Raw genomic sequence first — 25,158 nt, forward strand, 5'->3', positions numbered from 1 at the left:
GGCGCAGGCGAAGTCCACAAAAGTCGTCGACAAACATTCGGTGCCGACAGGGGCACCGTTAGACGGACGCATGGTCGAGACGGAGTCTACAAAATCACTCGGATCCAAGAGCGGAGGCTCGACTCATAGGTCCAAGGACTCCGTGTCTAAAGCTGCGGCATCGACGTCTAAGCCTCCAAAAGAGCCACAGAACGTCGGGGGCGACGGCCCGCTGGCGGCCTCCTTGTCGGCGCCAGGTGCCTCGGCGGGTGGCGCATCACAAATCGCTAGTTCACTGCAAAGGATTCGTGAGAAGGCTACTGCGATGTCGGCTTCCGCGCCGTCGCATCAGAAGTCGCTAGACATGCCTGCAAAGCCTGCTGCCAAGCTTCTATACATTCTGCCACCTAAAGAGGCACCAAAAGCCTTTGCACCAAGGTCGGCGCCAAAGACATCGGAATCTTCAACGTCTGGTGGAAAATTGGCTCAGCAACACGACTCAGAGGGAGAATCTGAGCGTTATATCGACGCGGACACAGGCAAATTGACCCTTTATAAGAGGAAAATTACTTCCCAGCCAGTGGACTCCTATGTAATTCCACTGAAAAAGAAAAGGCCTGCACAGGACATTCCTGCCCTGGTTGAACCTATCCAGCCTCCGCCTAGGAGGAGTCCAACACCTTCCCCCGACCAATCAGGGGGAGAGGAGGGGGGACAAGATGACCAGTACAATTTCCCCATCAATGACCCTGATGCACAACAGGATTCCTATGATGACACTGGTGACCAGGGAAGCCAACAAGTGGGGCAGGACCCACAGCTTTTCAGTGCACGTGCATCCCCAACAGAGGATTCTGCAGGTTTTCATGCACTAATTGAGCGGGCAGCTGCTAATCATGACGTGGACATGCATGCTGACCCAGTGGAGGAAGATTTTCTGTTTGACACTTTTTCTGTCTCTGAAAATACAGTTAAGACACTTCCTATGCTCAAAGGTGTCCTTAAACATGCTGCGGAGATCTTTAAGGAGCCTACCAGGGCGAGAGTGGTCAAACCACGCATCGAGAAGAAATACAGGCCGGCACCTGCAGACCCAGCATATATTCGGGGACAGTTGCCTCTTGACTCTCTTGTGGTCGCAAATGCCCGCAAACGGGCGAACTCCCAGACGACGAGTGAAGCTCCTCCCCCGGACAAGGAGTCAAAAGTGCTTGGGGCAAGAGTGGCTGCGCAGGCTGCCAATTTCTGGCGTATAGCAAACACACAGGCGCTATTGGCACATTATGATAGGGCGCATTACGACACCCTAGAGCAACTTTTTCAACACCTACCTACGCAGTTTCAGGAGGGTACCAAACTGCTCATAGAGGAGGGAACACTCATCTCCAACGCAGCAATAAAGTGCGCACTTGATGCCGCAGACACAGCAGCTAGGGCTATTAACACTAGCGTCATGCTAAGACGACAAGCGTGGCTACGCATATCAGGGTTTAAACCAGACATTCAAACAACCATACTCAACCAGCCCGTCAATCCTGATAGACTGTTTGGTCCTGATGTTGACACCACCCTCGAAAAGATTAAGAAGGACAACGAGACGGCTAAGTCTATGGGGGCCCTTCAGTCACAACAGTTCAGGGGGAACACTTTTCGTCGCTCAGGTGCACGCGGTGTTACCCGGGGACAGATGGGTCAACAGTCACAATTCACTAAGGGCGGCGCACAGTCCTCGTACCCCAAGCAAAATAGAGGGGGTTATTGAGGAAACAGCACCAGGGGACGAGGCAGAGGAAACAACAACAACTCCCGCTCCTCTGCCCCGAACAAACAGTGACTCCCTGTCACTGCCCCCCGATCATTCAACACCTGTCGGGGGGGAGACTCCAGCAGTTCCTGCCGGTCTGGACAAACATCACCACAGACAGGTGGGTAAGACAACTTATCCAGTACGGTTATTGTCTAGAGTTGACATCCACTCCACCCAACATTCCACCAAGGCAACGTCCTATGTCCGCAGAGCACTTGCACTTATTGCAGCAGGAAGTAGTGGTGATGCTGCAAAAAGGCGCAATCGAGCTCGTGCCCGTGGAGGAGGAAGGCACAGGAGTCTATTCACTGTACTTCCTTATTCCAAAGAAAGACGGCTCCCTAAGGCCCATTCTGGACCTGCGCCCCCTCAACCTGTATATTCTGTCAGAGCATTTCCATATGCTTACACCAACAGATTCTTCCCTTGCTGAACCAAAGGGACTTTCTCGCAACCTTAGACCTCAAGGATGCCTATTTCCACATACCACTACACCCGTCCCACAGAAAATATCTCAGGTTCACCATCCACGGCAGGCATTATCAGTTCAAAGTCCTACCCTTCAGGGTGACCACCGCCCCCAGAGTGTTTACCAAGTGTCTGGCGACTGTGGCGGCGCACCTCAGGAGGCAGAACATACATGTCTACCCCTACCTGGACGACTGGCTCGTTCAAGCGAAGTCGGAACAACAGTGCGCCGCGGACATGTCCGCAACCATTCACCTCCTTCACAGGCTGGGCTTCTCGTTGAACTACCCAAAGTCGCACCTTCAACCAGCACATGTGCGGCAGTTTCTGGGTGCAACAATAAATACCCTGACTGCTATGGCTCAGCCAAACAAGGTCAGGATAGACGGCATCCAGTCTCTGATCCAAAAGTTCAGACCGCAACACTCCCTTCCAGCGAGAGTGTTCATGCAGTTGATAGGCATGATGGCCTCCTGCATCTTCATAGTCCCTCACGCAAGGTTGCATATGCGTCCGCTCCAAGAATGTTTAGCAAATCAGTGGACACAAGCTCGGGGACAACTAACAGACCTAGTGTTGGTTACCGGTCGGGCATACAACTCTCTGCATTGGTGGAATCCACACAACCTTTGCAAGGGCCGACCGTTCCAGGAGCCGGTGCCACAGATTATCCTAACAACGGACGCATCTCTCCAGGGATGGGGAGCTCATGTGCTCAATTACACAGTGCAGGGACTATGGACGACGCAGCAACAGAAGATGCACATCAACTATCTAGAACTGATGGCAATCTTCATGGCGCTCAAGTCCTTCAAGGTACATCTGTGCAACAAAGTCGTGTTAGTCCGGACAGACAACATGACAGCGATGTACTACATTCAGAAACAGGGAGGCACCCACTCGCCACAGCTGTCTCATCTGGCTCAGAGCATCTGGAAGTGGGCCATTCAAAGGAACATTTTCCTCATGGCAGAGCACCTCCCGGGCAAGGACAATCAGATGGCGGATCTGCTCAGCAGATACAGCCACCAGATGCACGAGTGGGAGTTACATCCATCAGTACTCCGCCCGTCCTGCCAGCAGTGGGGTCATCCAGAGATAGACCTGTTTGCCACACAGGACAACGCAAAATGCCAACACTTTGCCGCCAGGTTCCCTCACCCACAGTCGCAGGGGAATGCGATATGGATGAACTGGTCAGGCAGATTTGCGTACTCTTTTCCCCCAGTACCTCTCATACCGCTGGTGGCAAGAAAGCTAAGGCAACACTCGATGACACTCATCCTAGTTGCTCCAACGTGGGCACGCCAACCATGGTACACCACGTTTCTGGAACTCTCAGTGGTGCCGCATCAAAGGCTGCGCCTTACACCCAGGCTCTTGACGCAGAACCATGGCGACATTCAGCATCCAGATCCGCAACAGCTCAACCTGGCGATCTGGCTCCTGAAGTCCTAGAGTTTGGCTACCTTCATTTGCCTCCAGAATGCATGGACATCATCAAAGAGGCAAGGAAGCCCACTACCAGAGCATGCTATGCTGCAAAATGGAAGCGTTTTGTCATTTACTGTACGGCCAATAACATCAACCCGCTAGATGCATCTATTCCTAACATCATTTGCTATCTGTTACATCTTTACAAGTGCAAGCTAGCGTACGCTTCCATTCGGATACATCTATCCGCCATAGCGGCTTATCTTCAGAACAGGCAGCATCTCTCTGTTTTCAGGGTGCCTGCCATTAAAGCCTTCCTAGAGGGTCTGAAACGAGTCATTCCCCCAAGAACACCACCAGCTCCGGTGTGGAACCTCAACGTGGTCCTCACCAGGCTGATGGGCCCACCTTTTGAGCCACTGCACTCATGTGAACTCCAGTTCCTCACATGGAAAGTGGCTTTTCTCATTGCTATTACGTCACTAAGGCGTGTCAGTGAGCTGCAAGCGCTCACAGTCCAGGAGCCATTCATACAAATTCATCCAAACAGGGTGGTACTACGCACTAACCCCAAATTCCTTCCGAAGGTGGTGTCACAGTTTCATCTCAACCAAACTATTGACCTGCCCGCATTCTTTCAAAATCCACAATCAGTAGCGGAAAGAATGCTCCATACCTTGGACGTTAGGAGGGCGTTGATGTACTATATTGACAGGACACAACACTTTAGAAAAACAAAACAACTTTTTGTTGCCTTCTCACCACAGCACAAAGGCAACCCTATTTCCAAAGCAGGAATAGCCAGGTGGATTGTTAAGTGCATTCAAATCTGTTATCAAAAGGCAAATCGCACTTTAACAATACCCCCCAGAGCGCACTCCACACGCAAAATGGGGGCCTCCATGGCTTTCCTGGGAAACATTCCTTTGGAAGACATTTGCAGAGCAGCCACATGGGTTACACCGCACACGTTTACCAAACACTACTGTGTCGATGTGCATTCCAAGCAGCAAGCAGCTGTAGGACAGGCTGTTCTCAAGACACTTTTTCAGGTTTCTGCAGCTGGCACGGGCAACCGCCGTTAATGGAGGGACTGCTATGTATTCTATGCAAAAGATATGAATTTAGCAGCCCACATGCCTCGAACTGAATATGCTACTTACCAGTATGCATCTGTTCTTGGCATGTAGGGCTGCTAACATTCATATCGCCCACCCTCCTCCCCGGTGCCTGTCGCAGCTGCAGATACACTCTTGCATTCAATCATTAGCATGGACATCCTTTACACTTTTCACTCCATCTCTGCCACAATGGCTAAAAACAATCTGGGGATGGAGCCGATGCCCATGCGCACTGTAGTCCAGGGGAGGAGCCACCTATCTCAGGATACTTCGAAGACTCTTCCAGGACAACAATGTGCGATCATCCGGACCCAACACTAGGCGGCGATCTCTGCAAAAGATATGAATGTTAGCAGCCCTACATGCCAAGAACAGATGCATACTGGTAAGTAGCATATTCATCCTGCTTTATATAAAAATCATGTAGGATGGGATGAGGACTCTCCTCCTCACAAAATCCAATTAAAATGTCAACCAACTGCACAAAGGCAGTACCCAATTAAGCAAGAAGCTAAAAAACAGGTGAGGGAGATCTTAGATCAACTTGAATACCAGGGGGTGATTGAAACATGCACCTCACAAATGAACAATCCTTTGTTTCCTGTCTCCAAGCCAGACGATTCATATCGTCTAGTTTTGGACTACAGACACCTTAACTCATGTTGCAAGACATTTGCAGTACAAAACTCACACAGTGCAGCACTAATGAATAATATCGTGCGCAAAAAAATACAAAACAACATTAGACATCTCTAATGGATTCTTTTGTCAAAACATTGCACCTGAAAGCAGGTATTTGACCGCTTTCTCAATAATGGGCTCGCAGAAAAATTTCTGTCGACTCCCACAGGGGTTCAAGAATAGCCCAGGATTATTCTCAGCAAGAGTAACAGAGTTACTACAAATGTATGATGATGAGGCATTATCTTATGTCGATGACATCTATCTAACAGATGATGACTTCGATACTCACTTGAAAAGAGTGACACCATAATACTTGGGTTCGCAGCAGAGGGTTACAAATTCAACTTTAAAAAGTCACGAATTGCCCATCTGACTGTCCTGTTTTTAGGATATGAATTATCAAGTGAAGGCAAAAGCCTAGCAGACAACTTCTTAGAAAAGTGTGCTGTACTCCAGGCACCAAAAACGCTGAGGAACTTACAATCAATACTAGGTTTCCTGAATTTCGGAAGAACATACATTCTAAATTATGCAGAGAGGGTTAAACCTCTCTATGAATTAATAAAACCTGATTTTAAACCAATCAATTGGACTCAAAAACACACAGAAATTTTGAGATCATTGCAAACAGACATGTTAGCTAAAACGAAATTGCAAACTCGCGATAACACACGCAACCTTGTAATCCGAGTCATCCCAGGAAGATGCGGATTCACATACCTGACCTCTAATGAGGGAGAAAAGGTACCAATAGCATACAAATCACACTTGTACTCACAAGCTGAAAAAACATTCAGTCTTGCGAAAAATGTTGTAAATGCGGTTCAAACAGTTGTAGCAAAAGAAAGAACCCAGGCCCAAGGCAGACTAATTACTGTTTTAACAGCAGAATCAGCCTTCGAGGCATTAACAAGCCCATGTAATTCAACTACCGTGGCATTAGATCCAAAATGGATACAATGGGAAAATTCTCTTGCTACAGAAAAAGTGAAATACTATTTTGACCCGGAAATGAAAAAATTGAAATATCTAACATATGAAAAAGAATATCCACTGCCTGACGACAATCTGCCCATACAACTTTACGCCTGCGTAATATACACAAACAGTTATGCAGAACCCTCAGTTTGAGGAAAACAAGCTTATAACGCTACGTGCGAGGTTGTCAAGTGCTGGTGGCGCGGACGTAAATTGATGCCACTGGTAACAATGTCACAATCAGTAAAAGAGAATTCAGGTCAACAGACTGAATTAATAGCTTTAAATATGGCGATTGACATTGCCGTTTGCGAATTCCCGACACTAATAGTGTGCAATTCACATTCCTGCGTCAAATCATACAATAAAGACTTGCAGAAATGGGTTGAAAACGGTTACAAAGATGACACAGGTGCCACAATTAAGCAAAAATTGCTTTGGGAACAAGTAGTTCTTGTAAAGAAAGAACTGCAAAAGACTCACGTGATACATACACTGAGTCATCAGCGTGATGGCGTTCACGCTGCAGGGAATTCATTGGCTGAGACAGCCACAGCGGAAGCAACTAATCCGGCTTCCGTAGCCACAAAAAAGCGTTCAGAAAAATACATAGACGGGGAAACCATGCTGGCGGTAAAAACGTCTTTAAAAAGCGACTGTGCAGCATTACCCGTGAACTATCCACTCAAGTATACATACATAATCGATGCAAACTCCGTTCATTTTGCTCGAATCCCTGGAGTGGGGGATAGAGTAATTCCAAACACGAACAGGAGAGTCTTGCTAATAGCAGACGCACACATGGGTGAAGGTCTAGGGCACCGAAGGATCAAGGAATCTCTGACAGAATTACAATCAGAATACTGGTGGCCGGGAATGAGCGTGGATAATCACAAATTTGCAAAAAATTGTGAAAACTACAACAGAGATCGCAGTGGCGAACCGGCCGAAGTAGTGCCAGAACACCTAGTAGAAAGCATAAGGCGATCTATACGCATGATTTAACAGGAAACATGCGTCCCTATGTATGTTATTTAAGACTAGATTCACTTAAAATGTAGACCCCAGCGCTCGGCTGACGCCAGAACTGTTATAAAAGATTTGCAAGTCTATATCGGCATATACGCAATTAGCGTGCTACATTCTGACCAGGGTCCTGCTTTTAGCTCTCGAGCTTATAAGGAGGCCATGACCAGCATGGGCATTGCATTGCGGTATTCTTGTCCCTTCTATCCTGAGGGAAACGGGATTGTGGAAAGAAAAAACCGAGACATAAAGCAATCTATAACGGCGAGGGTATTAGGTACGGGTACTGGGTGGGTCCAACATTTAACAAGTGTCCAACGTAGTCTTAATAATCTGCCAAGAAATTCTCTAAAAGGTTTCAGTCCGTACGAACTATTGTTCGGTACTAGAATGCATATTCAGGACTTAGATAGTCAGACTTCAGTGGTAGAAGAAAAATGCTTTGATATCAAAGATCGTTTGGCTATTTTACAGGACTTAAATGAAACAAGAAAAGACCTGAGCAACGTAAAGCTAAAACAGCAGCCAACAGTCACTGAAGAGAAACCACCTGTCCCAGCAAGGCCTGTCTGGATTCCAAAAATTGGGGATCTGGTCAGAGAGAAGATCGCTGTGAAGAAGGAATTTGGGCCTTCTTACAGAAAAGCAGTACCTGTCTTAGCTGTGAACGGAACAAGATCAGTTGTACTACCGCCCCTTGCTGGTAAAAAGGAGAACAGAGTTGTATCCATCGACCTGGTAAAACCACAATCATGTGGCCAATAATAAGTAGTAGGCCCAGTGGACTCCCAAGATGTAGCAGAAGACCAAATCTTGCTACAATCCAAGAGGTTCAAACTGAGAGACTAATCACATTTGATAAACCTGCAGTGATTAAAAAGGGATTATGCAATAATGCCATGGAACTTGTGCCTCTTGAAGCCCAAATTGAAACAGTTCATCAAGAAACACCTGTCTACAACGATGTAGCCACAGACTATGCTAATGAAACAAAGAAAATTCCAAAAGCAAATAATAATCCGGAAGCGATTCCAACAATTGATAGAACTGCATCTGGCTACTTCATCAACTTCGATGACTTTTCTGAGGATCCAAGCGAACCTGAAGAACAGCCAACAACAAAATCTTTTAAAGACAAAGCAAAAGAACTCTTACATGAACTCAAAGAAACCTATCTGATTTCTCCATGGATTGAATTTTCGATTGTGTTAGGTGTACTTTTCCTCCTGCTTTGGCTCTTCATGGTACTTTGTTTGGGAAATTTCATTGAGTGAAAATACAGTACAATGGACACAGCAAGTCAGAACATCAACTTGGTCCTAAAGCCACACTAGTCATCTCACATTAAGAAAAGAGAACTTTCATCCGTGAATGTCACAGCCAATCCAATACCCGATGGGGTAGCTTGGGACAAAACAGATTACGATATTTATGGCCCGGTCGAGCTCTTGAAGTATCCACACCAGTTCAAAATTTCATTGAGTGACTTTGTAAAACCGAGCACATTCTCTGATGATTGGGACTTTGAAAGCATTAATGATATGATGTCAGATTTAGTAATGTCAGCAAAATTTACAGAACATGATTACTTGCAGGGTTCATCTAATTATGATGAATTGTACTGCTACAACCACTTTGCGCATCACTATTTGCATAAATCTGCTCAACCTAGAAATGTTTTAAATTATAATCAATGGGAACATTGTGCAACTCCACCAAAAGGCAGTTCAAAAACATTTTATGAAAAATTCCCAGACTTCTCAGGGTTCAACACAAGTGAAGCAGAAAACTTTTATTTCAAAATGTTAAATAAGACAGGAATGAAAACAATGCTGACAAACAGTAAATTAATCTATTCAGAAGCATTTTATGAAAAAATGACTACATTTGGTTTTGATTTTTGGAAAAACAATATTGAAACAAACCATCTGGGGTACCAAAGATTGGCAGGTCCAAGGTATAGAATCATTATTTAGAGCCTGCATGATCCCAGAACAAATTATATTCTTGAATGATACCATTCAACAGACAACCTGTCTTGGCCTAGCCAAAATTAAAGACTTAAACAAACCGTCTATTCCAAAGCCCATACCTGATGATAATAGCACTACAGACATGGATATAGACGTACCTAAAATTTTAAACCAAAACAGAACACATCCTGATTGGAAGAAATGGTTGATCTGGCTAACAGACACAAATAACTGTCAAGATAGATTCCTGAACAAAATACAGGGGTTCAAATTGACCAGGCCAGACCCTAGATACTCCCAGAGACAACATCCAGGGATAGTAACAACATACAGTGTAGGGAAATTCTGCTTTGAATGGCTACACACATCCACACTGCCAGAAATTAAGCAACACTTGACTTTACTTAAAGACGGTGCTGACTTGCGTGATTTCATAATGGGACCACGCAAACCGCGTCAAAAACGTTTCATAGCGGCCAGTATATATGCAGCTTACAACGAAGCTTGGAAAATAATGCAAATTGAAACAGCAGAAAAAATACGGGAAATTGACCGTATTAATTTGGAAAAATCACTTTCTGTTGTGGACAATGGGTTAATGACTGTCTTCCAGAATATATTCACTGGACAACATTGTATCATCTGCTATAGATATAATAGAACAGGACTTGTTAATGTTACAACATGGTCAGTCCCAATTACGTTCTATTGTACAGCTTGGCTGGACGTTACAAAATCTGCGTTCAGGCTACGTGCCTTGGCGTTTAATAAACACAACATCATTATTCGCTATCTTTAACCTAACTGATACACAAATCAGCTTGGCACAGAAAGGAGCGGAATATACAATTCTGAGCATTGAAAAACTTGAGAGATTACCATTGACAATGTCAGAACGACCTGTCATTGAATGGATAATACACGGAATAATAACTATTCCGATAACAACTTTCAAATTTAAATTCTGTCAAGAGTATATACCAGCAGGCCAGTATGAAAGGTTGTGTAAAGGGTACATTAAGTCATCATGGAAATTACCTTACACACACACATGTTATAGTGAAAAGGAACAGAATGTATTTCTTAGTGGTAATAATTGTAAAAGATCACTGAGCGGTATACTTCTGTGTCAAGGTATTAACTTGCATGGGGCCTGTGAGGGGACTTCAAATAACCTTTCATGTCACCAGCATGGCACACCTGCAACTCGAATAGAGCCATTCTTTAGACGGCTTTCTAACGGGAGCTATATTCTAATAGTGGCCCACAGATGTTGTGGCATGGTGCCAGGAAAAGCTCATCTAGTTAGCGTTAGTTCCATGGTCACTTGCTGTATGCAAGTATTGTTTCCAAACAGCACTCCAGACAGGGAGAAAAACATTTGGCCCTTTTTAGGTCTCGCGACCTATCGATGCGCGCATGCGCATCGAGCGGAGCGAGAATTCATGTCGGCAAAATCCTCTTCAAACTAAGGGCTTTCAGCCCGGCGTTTTCTTGCAGTTCACGTGAACATGCACGAGCATTCACGGCCAGGGCTTCTCCTCCCCTAGCAGCACTCCTCCCACACCAGCAACTCCCCCCTCCAGCACCTCCCCTCTCTCTCCCCGCAAACACAGCCTTGCCGTAGCAGCACTCCTCCCACACCAGCACCTCCCCCCTCCCACACCAGCACCTCCCCTCTCTCTCCCCGCAAACACAGCCTTTCCTTTCATTTCTCCTCCCCCTCCCCAGCCCGTAGCAGTTGCCGTAGCAGCACTCCTCCCACACCAGCACCTCCCCCCTCCCACACCAGCACCTCCCCTCTCCCCCCCCCGCAAACACAGCCTTTCCTTTCATTTCTCCTCCCCCTCCCCAGCCCGTAGCAGCACTGTGTTTATACTTCATGGGACTAACTAACCTAATGTGATTTTTTTAGATTGAATGTTTGTGAAGATTTTGTCTGGGTATTGCGCCAGGAGATTCGCTGATGTTTTGTGCAAAGCCAGGTTCTGCAACTGCATATGGACTTGCTCAAATATTCCATTTCATACCCATTCTCTTCCAGGGTGGGCGGGCATTGTTCAAGATCCCTTCCAGGGACACTTTTATCGCCGTTTACGCTGACCCTTTAGCTTTACCGCTAAATACTACACGAGTTCTACAAATGCAAAAATACTTCAGAAAGTCTCATCACTGTGTCACAGTTTCTCCCAATAGGAAGCTAAATCACTAATGACGCATGCTTATTGTGTCCGTCTTCCTTCTCTGTTACAGAGAGTGCATAGTACATATTAAATAGATGGACGGCTGGGCAACGGTGTATCAGTCCCTCTCTTATCAAAATGTACGCCCCCACACGTATTTTAGCCGATTTGCGCTGAAGCTCGAGGCTGGTCCCACCCACAAAGCCACGGGAGAAAGCTTTCCCGTAAAACTCACATCCGCTGGATTTTCACACCTGGTTGGTAGCTGGGGCCTGTCTAACACCCTCAGCGGGAGGGGGTCGGGAATTAACTAGAAGTCACTGGAGAGTGTAATTACTAGTGCGGGGGAGTTTAAAACCTGGTGCCCTGCATTATGCTGCACGTAGCCCAAATCAATCGTCACTTAAATTGAAAATAGTATAATTTTCACTCTGCTCGGATGTAGGGACATTCAAAGATAGCATGCTTTTCATCTAAAAATCCTCCGGGGGATTGTGAAGGCGATGCATTGCGCCTCGTCCCTTTGGTGAGCGAAAACCCTTTTAATCTTTCAGTCCATGAGCGCGGATTGTAATTTAAAAACCGTCCCCACCCACGTACGGGTTAAACATCTCGTGTGTCTTGCCCCTTCTGAAGTGGAAATCGGGTTGCCATCTCCACGGCATGTTTTTTTTCCAGTGCCAGTAATACAAGCATTGGCATAGCCAATAGGTCTCGCTTGTGGGACCTTATAAGTATTTTGTTTTGCAGCACAATATCCTTGTAACTAAATACTTATAAGGTCCCACAAGCGAGACCTATTGGCTATGCCAATGCTTGTTGAATATCTCTTCTATTCGAATTGATACTTTAAGCAGAATAAAGTCTGTCCTTTTGCAGACAACTGTGCCCTTGACGTCATCAAAAGAAACGTATGATCTGCAAGTCGCAAGGACAACAGCAGAGATACATAGCCTTTTATCAGCAAATTGCCCCCTACATTTCGCAGAAATGTTAAGCCAAATCCTAAATATGCAAGTCGCAAGGACAACAGCAGAGATACATAGCCTTTTATCAGCAAATTGCCCCCTACATTTCGCAGAAATGTTAAGCCAAATCCTAAATATGTCCGATATTGGAGGTATCCCGCATGTATTTAAGACAATTTTTTCGGGACTGTTAACACCCTTCACAACAGTTCTGGGCATTTTTCCTAATTTTGTCCATTCTGTCTTTGGTGGCCTACCACTCCTGTTGGGACTCGTAGCAGGCATTTTATTTTTGATTCTCCTGCTTCATTATGGCAAGCCAAAACGCAGACAAGACTCCAGCCACGATGGAAGAAACTATCCTAGCTATACGCTACTGGGACCGCATAACTAAAGTCCTTGGATTAGCCCGGCTAAGAGATCTGAATATGACCTGGTTTCTTTCATTCAGATCCATCTGGCAGAATTGTATCTTACCTGTGCTTCGATGTATGCTATGCGGAGAAGAATGCGTGTTGGACGTCTGTCTTACACTACAATCAGAAGTACCATTGGATACAGATACTTTGCTAAGTCCTGTAACGGCTCATGCATCGTGTTGTCCCCAGCGGTTACCCATCCTGATGACGGCATTCATTGAGACTTCGCCACTGCGATTTAAAGGGTAGTGAAGTGCGAGATGAGAGCAACATCACCCAGGTATGACCTTCTGTGAGCACTGCTGATCCTGTCATCGATGATAGCAATCATGCTCACGGCTGCACAGTTGCGGCATTTTCCAACTTGGTCCAACTTTCACCTGAAGCGGTAAATTGCTTTTTTGAAAGTCTGTCTGAAATGAGGTTTTCCCCTGAACAAAAAGAATAACTTTTAAGCAAACTAGTACACAGCGTTCCCTGAACTCTGAATTCGGCCTCCGGCTTTGATAAACAAAAGCTACTGAGCATATTTGGAACTATATTTTTTTCTCTCTCCCCTGAAAGCGAAATTATTTTTTTCCCCGATTCCAAAATATTTACTTTTTTTCTTGGCACATGTACTCTGCTTGAAGTAGAACTATTCTTAGAGAACAGAGGTTCTATTTTAGGAACTCTAAAAGACAATATATCACGTCAACCTATAGCACATTTACAATAACTGTATTTATATGTGATGGAATGGTCTCGACCTTTTTTTCTGTAAGAGCCATTTCATGTGTAAATTTCGCAAATCATTCATGCTGATATATATATGCATACTTTTTAATGAGTGATTACACTGCTTGAAACGCGTACAGTACCTATAATCATTTTCATGTATTTCGCATACACCATTTCAAATGCAAAAATGTATTTTGGGGTGGGTTGGTATATACGTGCACCTTTTATGTTTACTATTGCTTAGTTTTTAGTAATGATAGACATTAATTCGTGGAGTGGGTGTAGTGTGTTATCTAGGAAACCTGAATCGATTTTCCTATTGTATGCCCTTGTCCGACTATAATCAATAATATCCATACAACGGCATAATAATCATATCCATAATTCAGTCGTAGAACATGCTGTCACATTAAGCAAGGCTACTTCTCCGGCCCCCTAGTAAGCACACAGAGTTCTCTAAACAAAACCAAGCCTCCAGCAACCTGGGAAATCCCCCTTGCTATTGTTTTGATTTCGTCCTAGAACTCCTGTAAAGCACTGTAAGAACGGCCAGTTCTTAGTGACATCTTTATTGACGTCTTATGTCCAACCTTACTTCAAACCCAGGCTCCTTTCAGGTATAAATATACCAACATTGCCTTAAGCAAACACACGGTGGTAATTCTGGAGCAGAGCAGCTATCTACTTCCGAAAGCCCAGCTGATGCGAGAGCCCACAGACGCTGCCCCTCCTCCTTGACGCGCTGAGAAAGACGCTGTCTTTTCTCCTGCCGAGAAATCCAGCTCCGGCGTTTCCAGCCTACCCTTGCGGGTTGCTGGGATATCGAGTCCTGAGAGAGAGATACCAGACCTCCTGCTTTCTATTACCCAGGCACGAAACTGACTAAACCCTTACAGAGAATTCTTGAGTCAGATTCTTGGCAAAACAAACTTAATTTAAACTGCTACTTACTCCTTCCCACGTATTAGGCTTAGGTCAGGTACACCGGGGTAGGCGTATTTAGAAGCGCCAGTTGAGTACGATTATTCAATGTATATATGTATGTATATATTTTATCTATTTTAAAGTATCATATGGCTAAGAAACCATATCAATGCTTTTACAGTATTATTTTATAATCCTCCTTTTAATGTACGCACTTTACTTTACCATGAGCATTACAATTGTGGCAATTCATTTCTCTTGTATGAGGAAGAAGACTGCTCAATAAATAACACCTTTTATTGAAAACGCCCGTCTCTTTTCTCTGCATTCTGGTGAAACTAAGTACGCACATTTTGACTGAGTGAAATAGCTGTCTTTTGTTTTCACACAACTCTAGAGATACACTCTTATTCAGGGAGAGCAAAGTTGTCATGTTGTACGGTTGTCAGAAGCTAATCCCTTCTTGTCTATCCAGGGAGGTTAAACTCCTCCTCGTTTATTCGAGAAAGTTTCTAGTGACCTCTGAGCTAGCTGGCAAACCTTAAGTCTAATATAGTCAGTAGAGACCTAGATAACCTCAGTCCTACGTCTACCCTGCTGAATATATTATTCCAATGCTCAGAGCCTATTGGGAATATAGGAACTACACTACAATACAATTCTACCACAAACAAGCTGGGCAAGAACTGGCAGAGGGCCCACGGGCCCATTCAACCAGGAAAAAGGGAGCAACAATAGCCTTCCTGGCTAACACTCCCATTCAGGACATATGCCTGGCGGCAACATGGGCTTCAGGGCACACGTTCACATAACACTACTGTGTGGACATACAAATGAACAAAGAAGCACAAGTAGGACAGAAGGTGCTTCAACACATATTCAAAAATCAAAGCTCATCTTCCACCCAGCCGCCACAATAACAAACTGCTACAAAGTCGATGCACAGCATAGTGAATCCAGATAGATTCACGCTGCAAAATAAATAGTTTCTTACCTGTCGGTGTAGTTTTGAAGCTTGAAGATCTTTCTGGATTCACTTGCGAACCCACCCACCTCCGCCAGAAAGATGAGACTGAATTAAGAGGTGGTAAAAACGGGGCAAACACTTGAACATACTTGAAGGAAAAAGCAGTGAAACAAATATTCAAACATTGCTATACTATTCGGAAACAAAACACAAACAGGGAAAAAAAGAATCCGAAGATGGTGCCCAAGGGTGGGAGCTTCCGCAGGAAGCATGCTGACGTCACAGGAAGGACACCAAAAGGTGGGACGTCGACGCTCACCTGGGCTACGAAAAAAAAACCACAGACTACGATTCCGGACCCAACCACTAGACCGTGGAATAATGCACAGCATAGTGAATCCAGAAAGATCTTTAAGCTGCAAAACTACACCGACAGGTAAGAAACTATTCGTTCTGTATGATTACTTATAAAAGAATGAAGCTCAACAACGCCTGCTCATTATGGTTGATATTCCAATTTGGAAGGGGACACTACTGCTGAAGGACTTTTTGAAAAAAACTCTGGCCCTAAAGGAACAACCAGCGCGCTCCTCACTTACTGAAAATCGTGAATTGAAGAAACTGTTCACAACATCTTTTTCCTTCTTCCATTTAGTTGCTTCCCTGTGAAATGGATCCAAAAAAGAACCAGCGCAGGCCTCGCGCTGAAACACTCCTCCCCCATCCCCCCCCCCCCCCCCCCCCTCCCCCCCTCCCAGAGAGGAGGGTGCCTGCGCCAGATTCCCTTGCAGGAGCGAGCAGGAACCAGATGGTTTCAAGGCTTGCTCCTGCAAGGGAATCGCCAAACGTGCACACGTTGCATTCAAAGCAATACAATGCGTGCACGTTTTTGACTGAAAAACAATCAATGGGAAAAGGTCTTTTTCCTATGCAGCGCATGCGCGCTGTGTAGGCGAGACCTAAAGAGAGAAGAAATACAACAATTCTGGACCCAACCACTAGATGGCGAAATAATGCACAGCATAGTGAATCCAGAAAGTCTTCAAGCTGCAAAACTACACACAGGTAAACTATACGATATAAATTGTAGGAAAGTGCCCCTTTTTACATGGTCACCCCCACATTTTGCCTGTTAAATTATGCAGTTTTTACAGAAGTGCACTGTGTTCTGCTATCTTCTTTCCCATTGCCCGATCTCTTCTCATTAAAGTTTATAATTGTTCCCCCAATTGGCAATGCATTTAGCACCCCGGTAAGTCCCTAGTAAATGGTAACCCTGGTACCTAGGGCATAGATGCTAAAGAGGGTCCCTAAGGGCTGCATCATGTATTGTGCCACCCTAAGGGACCTCTAACCACACTCGTGCAAAACTGCCACTGCAAGCTTCTTGACATGATGCAGACAAGAGCAAAGACCCGACGTGGCACACCTCGTGTCCCATGCCTGCAGACACTGCACGTAATAGATATGTCACCCCTACAGCAGGCCTTACAGCCCTAAGGCTGGGTGCATTTTATTTCATGTGAGGACATACCTGCATGAGCAGATATGCCCCTGTGACGTCAAAGTAGATTCTTAGACATTGCCAATGAACAGGGAAGCCATCTTGAATATACGTACTTGGCAGTGGTGATTAAGAGTTCCCCAGCAACATGGCTTCACTGAAACTAAAAACGTTTGGTATCAAACATCTCATATTAATAAAGCCACACTGATTTCAGTGATGGATTTATTAATACATGCACCCAGAGGGTACTTTAGAGGTAGCCCTCCGGCCCCAAATAACCTGCCAGCCGCTTATGTGCTTGCAAACCAGCCTGCCACCACATGCAGGTTTCTGACCCCCTTGCAGGTGAGAGGCCATGCTCTTTTAGGGCATAAACAATGCCTGCTCTGGCAGGAGATGTTTCACCTTCTCCAAGCAGGATGGCTAATTATCAGCATATCGAGTCAGGAGGCTTCCAAGACCTTGGCCGTTTTTGATATGCGATCCTGGTTTCCCCCAGACCTAGGAGATGCCATCCCTTGCCCTGATGCCCATTTGGCACCAGGACAGATGGCAAAATTAGCTACGCTGGAGGTGTGTTCACAATCAGGCCAGTTCCACCCTGAAGGTGGGCTACCTGATGTGAACACAAACTAGAATTCCACCAACTTGGTTTTAGTTGAATTAAGCTCACTGGGTCAGTGTTATAACCACTTCCTACAGGAAGTAGTCCTATAGGGGGTGTAGTCGCCCTAAAGGTAAGTAGCCCATTGGCTTCTACCTGTTCCTTCCCTTAATGCCTCTAAATTGAGTTTTTGAGTGCCACCCCTGATGCCAGAATCTCAGATTCGACAGACCCAGAAGAAGAGGAAAAAGAAGAGCAGCAAAAACGAGAACGGTAGACTTTTTGGTGCCAAAACCAACCTGCCTGCACCTGTCTCGACAATTGTGAAGAAACAGACTTGTCCTGCAGCTGAACTTCTACCAAGAACCGTGGTAGGCTCTCAGCCCTTCGCAAATTGCCAGTAATGTCCCTTGGAGTAGAGGAGCTACTCCCATTCAATCTGCAGGCACCAAAACCGCAGAGTCCGGTTTACCGTGCTGCTGCTCCCCGGTCGTACCAACATAGCAGCTACCTATGATGAGCTCACTATGCTCTAGAAGGTCAAAACTGTCTCCTCACCAACTGCGAAGACAGTAGGACAAACCGGAGCTGCACAGCACAAATACCCGGGGTACTGTACCCCACCCCTTGCAGCAACCAAAACCTGTGTGGGTCCAATCCGGACTCCGAGACATAGACTGAGCAGCCATCGAGGGACGTCTGCACTACAGAGACCCACCTCCACAGTGGTCCAGCAGTCCTGATTATTGCACCCTCAACTCGCGAGACTGACCACTGCAAGGACCTGCGATGCACAAGCCTGCCGACCTAACCACTCTGCGCCCTGTCCTGGGTTCTCAAGAACAGACTGTACTGCCTTGCTCCCAGGACCCTTGTGACCCAAGCACCCCTTTGGTAGCTCCTGGGCTTGTCCTCAAATCCCCCTCTGCATCCTGTTTTTAGGTATCCCACCCCTCTTCTCTGGTAGAGTATAAGGCTACCAACCCAACCAGCACCTCTGCTTCCAGACTCCCCTGGGCAGGTAAACTCTTAACTGCTGGTGGTACTTTGGACCTTATGCCCCTAACAGCTTGAGACCTGAAGGGGACCCCCCGGAAATATATTGCAAGTACCTGTGTACCATATACGTCTTTTTCTCTCCTAGGACAGCATTCGCGTAATGACTTATTTACCTGTAAAATTAAATATTTTAAAACATTACTTACGAAGTTCTGGGTATCAAAATGTGTACAAAAATACAAGTTATTTTTCTAAACTGGTCTCGGATTTATTCTTTGAGTGAATGTCTCAATTATTGCCTCTGAGTAAAACAATGCTTAGCACTACCCTCTGATAAGCCGAAACTACACGCCCACACTGCCACAAAAGAGGATTTAGTGTTATCGTGTTTCCTCTCTGTAAACCAATAAGGGTTGCCTGGGCTCTCTGCACAGTGTACCTCCTTATTCGTGCACTATATAGAGTCCGCTTCTTACATAAATAAGATGCATTTCCATGCTAGAACATTAGATGGCATAAGGGTGCATACATGTTAATAAAAAAAAACTCGCAGCAAAACCGAAAGCGATGTTTATATATTTTGCTCCTGCGGCTGACTTGTATGGTTCATGACTCTAAAATAATTGAACGGCGAAAAAGCAATTGTTACGCATTTCTGCAATAGAGAGAAGTGGAGACATTTCTTTAAACTTTCTAGTAATACACTGCCATCTGCATCATTATGTGTAATGATTATCAAGAAGAGATTGTTCAAATCGGTAAACTTTTTCTTTGGTTTTGAAGTTGATTGACTTACTTTGTTATTGAATTAATCCTTTGCTTTGTTTAACAGGATTATCCTTCCATTGCTCATCTTGTGCAGAAGCTAAGTGAAAACAACATTCAAACCATATTTGCCATTACAGAAGAATTTCAGCCTGTGTACAAGGTAAATATTAATTTTAAAAAACTCTTGTAGTTGTAGCTACATTTTGATCAGTGGTAACATTTAAATAGTTAATAAGTTCTTATTTAACAGCCTTAGGATCAGGGCTTTTTCTGACATCTTAACTTTGTAAGGTAAAGCAACATAAAATCATGCATGATTTTTTCACAATTCTTTCTAGAAGAAATTGGTGGTTTATTTTGCCAAATTAAAATTAGGGCAAACCAACAGTTGACTTTAGGTCACTTGATATTAAAACTTGACACAATTGCCCCATCAATACAGGTCATGCTGTTCCTTTGATCTTTTAGATGGCAGAGTTATGGGGAAAGACTCCACACATGCATAGAATTAAAATCCACTGTGAAAGTTTGTACATATTTTGGGTTGTCAATGTCTGTGCTGTTGGAAGATTAGTTGGGCATCCTCATTATTTTGTGAGGCTTTATGCTGTGTGGGAACTGTCATTTAAAACTGGTTTCCCTGGCCCATCGAGAATGTTCTACTCCTTCTCGACTGTCATGTTATTTCCAGGGGCAGCTCCTCCAGTGGGGTAGAGGCGCGTCGCACCACTGCTTTCGTGCACTTTTGCACTAATAACTTTTAGATATTACCATTTTATGTTTGCTTTGCTCATTGCGGGCGGGGGCGGGTGGGGCTGCTCTGCTCTTTGAGCATGGCAGGGGAAAGTAGTTTGCCCCCTCCTGAGTGCGCAAAAACTATTTGGTCAGCCCTCTCGGGCCACCCAAACCAGTTATGCACACTCTACAGGCTGCAATGCAGCCTGCATGGAGAACATGGCCACCCCATTAGCTCCTTGCTGGGCGCCGTCCCAACCAATAATGCTGCTTCCAGCATTGTGACTGGCTATGGGGAGGGAACCTGGCTGTCTGCTTCCTGTCAGAGGCAGGAAAGCAGGGGAGCAGGAGCATTGGAGACGCAAGATCCGCAGAAAGGTAGGGTTTTTTTATTTTTATTTATTTTAATTATGCAGCGGAACCATGGTGTACAACACTAGACCGGGCGAGGTCTCCAGCGTGCCTTGTAAAAGAGGGAGCTGAGGTTGCTGCACCGCGTGCAGCTGGATATGTCCCAGAGGGCAGTATTAGCCTGTTCGCTAGGGCATTTTCAACTTGTGCAGCCCGAAGGCGACCTACCTGTAGCAGGCTGCTGGGCGTGCCTGAAGATGGTCTTTACCATTGTCCTGGGGACCACGATACTGCAGCGGAGTATCTCCCCACTCATTGTGAGGGAGATTAATGTCGCTTACTTGCGACCTCTGGAAGGGAAGTGCTACGTAGCACAGTGGGTTACTGTAGTACCTTTCAACATGCAGGTAAAGTAATATTGGTGCAGTATTTATGGTTGCCTCTAATGGAGTATGAGAAATGTGCAAATCTGGGAAAGAACTTTTGTGCTGCATACATTTAGTGGCATTTGCATATCTTCAGGATATACATGCGAATCATGTCTGTGGCAACATATGATTCTTTCTATTATTGCACTAGTGTGGGATACTGTAACACATTCGCCATAGGAGTGCTAAAAGGGTTATAAGGACTACCATAGGGGCAAATATATGTAAAGTGATATCCATGCAATGTTTTATCTGTAACTAGTGTGATACTTAAATACTGCATACTTTGGGAAGTAGTTATGAGTTACCTACCTGTGGGGGATACATCTTACAAAAGTATTTGATTCATGTCTTTTTGGCCTACGTTATGTACAAAATACTATATATTTTTATATGATGCTGTGTGGAGTCTCTTTTGTGGTGGTCATTATGTTTCTCTGTGACTGTTGCCCAAATGCTTTGCACATTGCATCTGATAATAAGCCTGACTCCTCTACGAAAGCTACAAGGGTGAGCACAGGTTATCTTTCGTGTGTAACTAACTTGCACTGACTTGAGTGGTGGCTTCTGCCTGGCTTAGTTGCATACCGTAGGCAACCAGACATTACATTTCTAATAAAAACCCTACAGACTGAAGAGCTTTGTAAAGATGGTTTCAGTGGAACCAGTTGCCGGAAACCACAAGCAAGCGTTACTGACGTGAGTCACTGAAACAACCAAAAATAATCACTTGCAGTCTTGAAGATGCAATGTGACACTTTTCTGCATCTGGGGCGAACCTGCTCCTTCTCCATTCTACTTTTTACCATTGGCGTGCCTGGGCAGCCCCCAAAGAGTCCGTTTTTATATTCCTAGCTCGTGCTTTGATTGATTTGCAGTAGCCAGTCATCCAGACAAGTTTGAATCATTGCTCTAGCTGGTTTAGTTTCAGTGAAAAGTAGGGGTTAGACCATAACCTCAAGTCATGCAGCATTAATCTTTTCTTGGTTCACATGCTGTGCATTATTTGCCAATCTAGTTTTTGGGGCAGAATTCTTTGTTACTTGGTGCTATGCCCATCCTTCTGTGATGTCAGATGTGCGCCCTAGAAGCCTCGGTGCGTGGTCGACATCTTCAGATTCCTTTTTCTGCCCTTGGGTCTGGAAGCAGCAGCCAAACCTCTGCAGTCGCAGAAGAGAATATCCACCATGTAAAACATCTGTAGAAGAGAAAAGACAAAGCATCGAAGAGAAGGTGCACCACGTGAGAGCGCGACCATGCAGTGTGAGAAGTCACTGACCGTGACAAGACAGCCGACCCGTCCAGGGAAATGGAGAACAATCTTTTTAGGCCCTGTCCTGATTGCCTCCACAAATTTGCCCTGCTTACCCAGGGATCATAACGCCAAAGGCGGTGAGATGTGTGCCGAGTTCCTCCCAAAGACTCTGAAGACTAGAGTCAAGTGGAAACAGGAACACTATGCCACCATGCAAGTGCGGAAGGAGTGCATAGCCCTAAGAGAGCTAGGGCTGTCTAATGAGGAAGAGGATAACCAGGGCACCAAAGTGGCACAAGCCAAATGGTCAACCGCTGAGCAATAGGGCGTTGAGATGGGACCTGGTCCCTTGAAGAAACCTAAAGATGGAGACCCCGACAGAAAGACCCTAGGTTCCGAAGGGGGGTGGGGGGAGGTGGGGGGGACGAGAGTAAGCAGCAGCAGCTGACCAAAACTCAGTGTCCCCAAAGTCCCAAAAGACTATCCCGGCGCCCAAAAAATTATTCGACCAAGGAAAAATCAAAACACATGGAGCCCCACCGTTCCCGACACAAGGATACAAGTGGAGGTTAAAGCTTTCCTCCAGGAGTGGAGAAGGGTCACATTGGGCAAATGGATCCTCAGCCTTGTCCAAAATGGATAAACGCCTTCCTCCAGGAGTGGTGGAGGGTCAATTTGGGCAAATGGATCCTCAACCTTGTCCAAAACGGTTATCTCATAGTGTAGGAAGCTGTCTTTTTTGTATGTGGGAAGCTGGGTCTGTATGTGGTATACCACTAAGTGGTTCTATTGTCCATAGACTCCCCCGAAGTGTACAATCAATCAGTCATTTGTTAAGCGCACTACATACCCGTGAGGGTCTCAAGGTGCTGGGTGAGGGGCGCGCTACTGATCGAACAGCCAGGTCTTTAGTGTCCTCCTGAAGGTCTTGGGTCTGTCGTAGGCTCAGTGGGGGTGTGTTCCATGTCTCGGTGGCGAGTGAGAGGTCGTCTGAGCATAGCTGGCGGTTGGGGGTGTAGGAGAGCAGTCTGTTGAGGTAGGCTGGGCCAGTCTTGTGGAGTGCCTTGTGTGCGTTGATGAGGAGCTTGAAGGATATCCTCTTGTTGACGGGGAGCTAGTGCAGGTTTCTCAGGTGGGGGTGATGTGGCCGTGTCGTGGTACATCGAGGATCAGTCGTGCCGAGGCGTTTTGGATGTGTTGTAGTCGATTGATGAGCTTGGTCGGGGCTCCCGCGTAGAGGGCATTTCCGTAGTCTAGTCTGCTGCTGGCGAGGGCCTGGGTGACTGTCTTTCTTGTATCTGTCGGGATCCATCTGTAGATCTTGCGGAGCATGCGGAGGGTGTTGAAGCAGGAGGAGGAGACGGCATTCACTTGCTTGGTCATTGAGAGCCTTGAGTCGAGGATGATTCCCAGGTTGCGTGCATGGTCGGTGGGGGTCGGGGCTGCCCCCAGTGCTGTTGACCACCAGGAGTCGTCCCGGCTGACTGGTTGGAGCCGAGGATGAGAACCTCCGTTTTGTCCAAGTTCAGCTTCAGACTGCTGATCTTCATCCAGTCGGTGATGGCCTTCATTCCTTCATGGAGGTTGGCTTTGGCGGTGATGGGGGTCCTTGGTGAGGGAGAGGATCAGTTGAGTGTCGTCGGCATAGGAGATTTTGTTGAGGTCGTGCTGTCAGGCGACGTGTGCAAGCGGGGCCATGTAAATGTTGAACAGTGTCGGGCTGAGGGAGGATCCTTGGGGTATGCCGCAGATGATCTCGGAGGCTTCGGAACGGAGGAGGCGGACACTCTGAGTTCTGCCGGAGAGGAAGGAAGTGGTCTATTCCAGAGCTTTGTCTCGGATCCCTGCGGTGTGGATGTGTGCGCGTAGTGTGCGGTGACATACGGTGTCGAAGGCGGCGGAGAGGTCTAGGAGGATGAGTGCTGCAGTCTCCCCGTTGTCTAGCAGGGTCCTGATGTCGGTGGCGGCGGCGATTAGGGTGGTCTTGGTGCTGTGGTTGCTGCGGAACCCTGACTGGGAAGGGTCCACGATTCTGTTCTGTTCGAGGTATCAGGTTAGCTGTCTGTTAACAATTTTCTCGATGACCTTGGCCGGGAAGGGGAGCAGAGAGATGGGTCAGAAGTTCTTGAGGTCTCTTGGGTCTGCCTTGGGATTTTTGAGTAGGGCGTTGATCTCGGCTCAATGTAAACCTAAAGTGCTCTATTTGTAGTCGTGTGGGCGAGCAGCCTTAGGCCTAGCACAGAGGAGTGTAAGACATTTGTTGTGCACACAGTGACTAATAAATGACACACAACTCAAAAAGGAGAAACTCCACACTAAAAATAAGCTTCTTTCAAGATTTATTTAAAGACAAAGATGTTTGTAAAAAGGTAAGTAACTTTTAAAGGAAAAAATACTTTACACTTGAAAAAGTGGACATTTGTTTCAAGCTTTGCAATGTTAACCTATGGGAGGAAAACAAGAATGCAGTTTCACAGGTAAGTACACGACTTACAAATCCAGTCAGGGGTTTGAGGTCTGCATCAGGAAAGTTTCAAGTTGGGGTGATTTGACGATGCACTGCTTACAGGTGAGCAAAGTGGTGTCTAGAGTTGAACTCCCTTATTTAAGGTAAGGGTGGGGCAAGGCAACACCAAACTTACACCCACAGTGGCACGGGTACAGCTGGGTGCAGAGTGCCAACGCAGTAATGGGCACCCACTGCTTTTCAATGGAGGAGATCGGTTGTGAACAAAGGCTGTGGACTCAGGCCAGGAGGTCGGACCAAGAAAATGCACAGCTGCCCAGGTAAAAGATGCTAGGGACGTATGGACCCCAAAGTGGAGGTCCACAGGGCCTACGGGTGCCGCGGAGTCCTTGG

The 25,158-nt window shown here is 46.0% G+C and overlaps 1 protein-coding gene across 2 annotated transcripts in view; it reads left to right on the forward strand.

The window, feature by feature from the left end:
• The window catches only part of LOC144784513 (integrin beta-1-like), a 423,772-nt gene that overhangs the window by 266,389 nt on the left and 132,225 nt on the right, over positions 1–25,158 (forward strand). For both annotated transcript variants that reach the window (XM_078663338.1, XM_078663337.1), the window contains exon 8: positions 19,594–19,689. In XM_078663338.1, the coding sequence (XP_078519464.1) occupies positions 19,594–19,689 (96 nt within the window). The remainder of the gene's footprint in view (positions 1–19,593; positions 19,690–25,158) is intronic.

The sequence above is a fragment of the Lissotriton helveticus genome, chromosome 10, assembly GCF_964261635.1.
Source record: "Lissotriton helveticus chromosome 10, aLisHel1.1, whole genome shotgun sequence".
Lineage (NCBI taxonomy): Eukaryota > Metazoa > Chordata > Amphibia > Caudata > Salamandridae > Lissotriton > Lissotriton helveticus.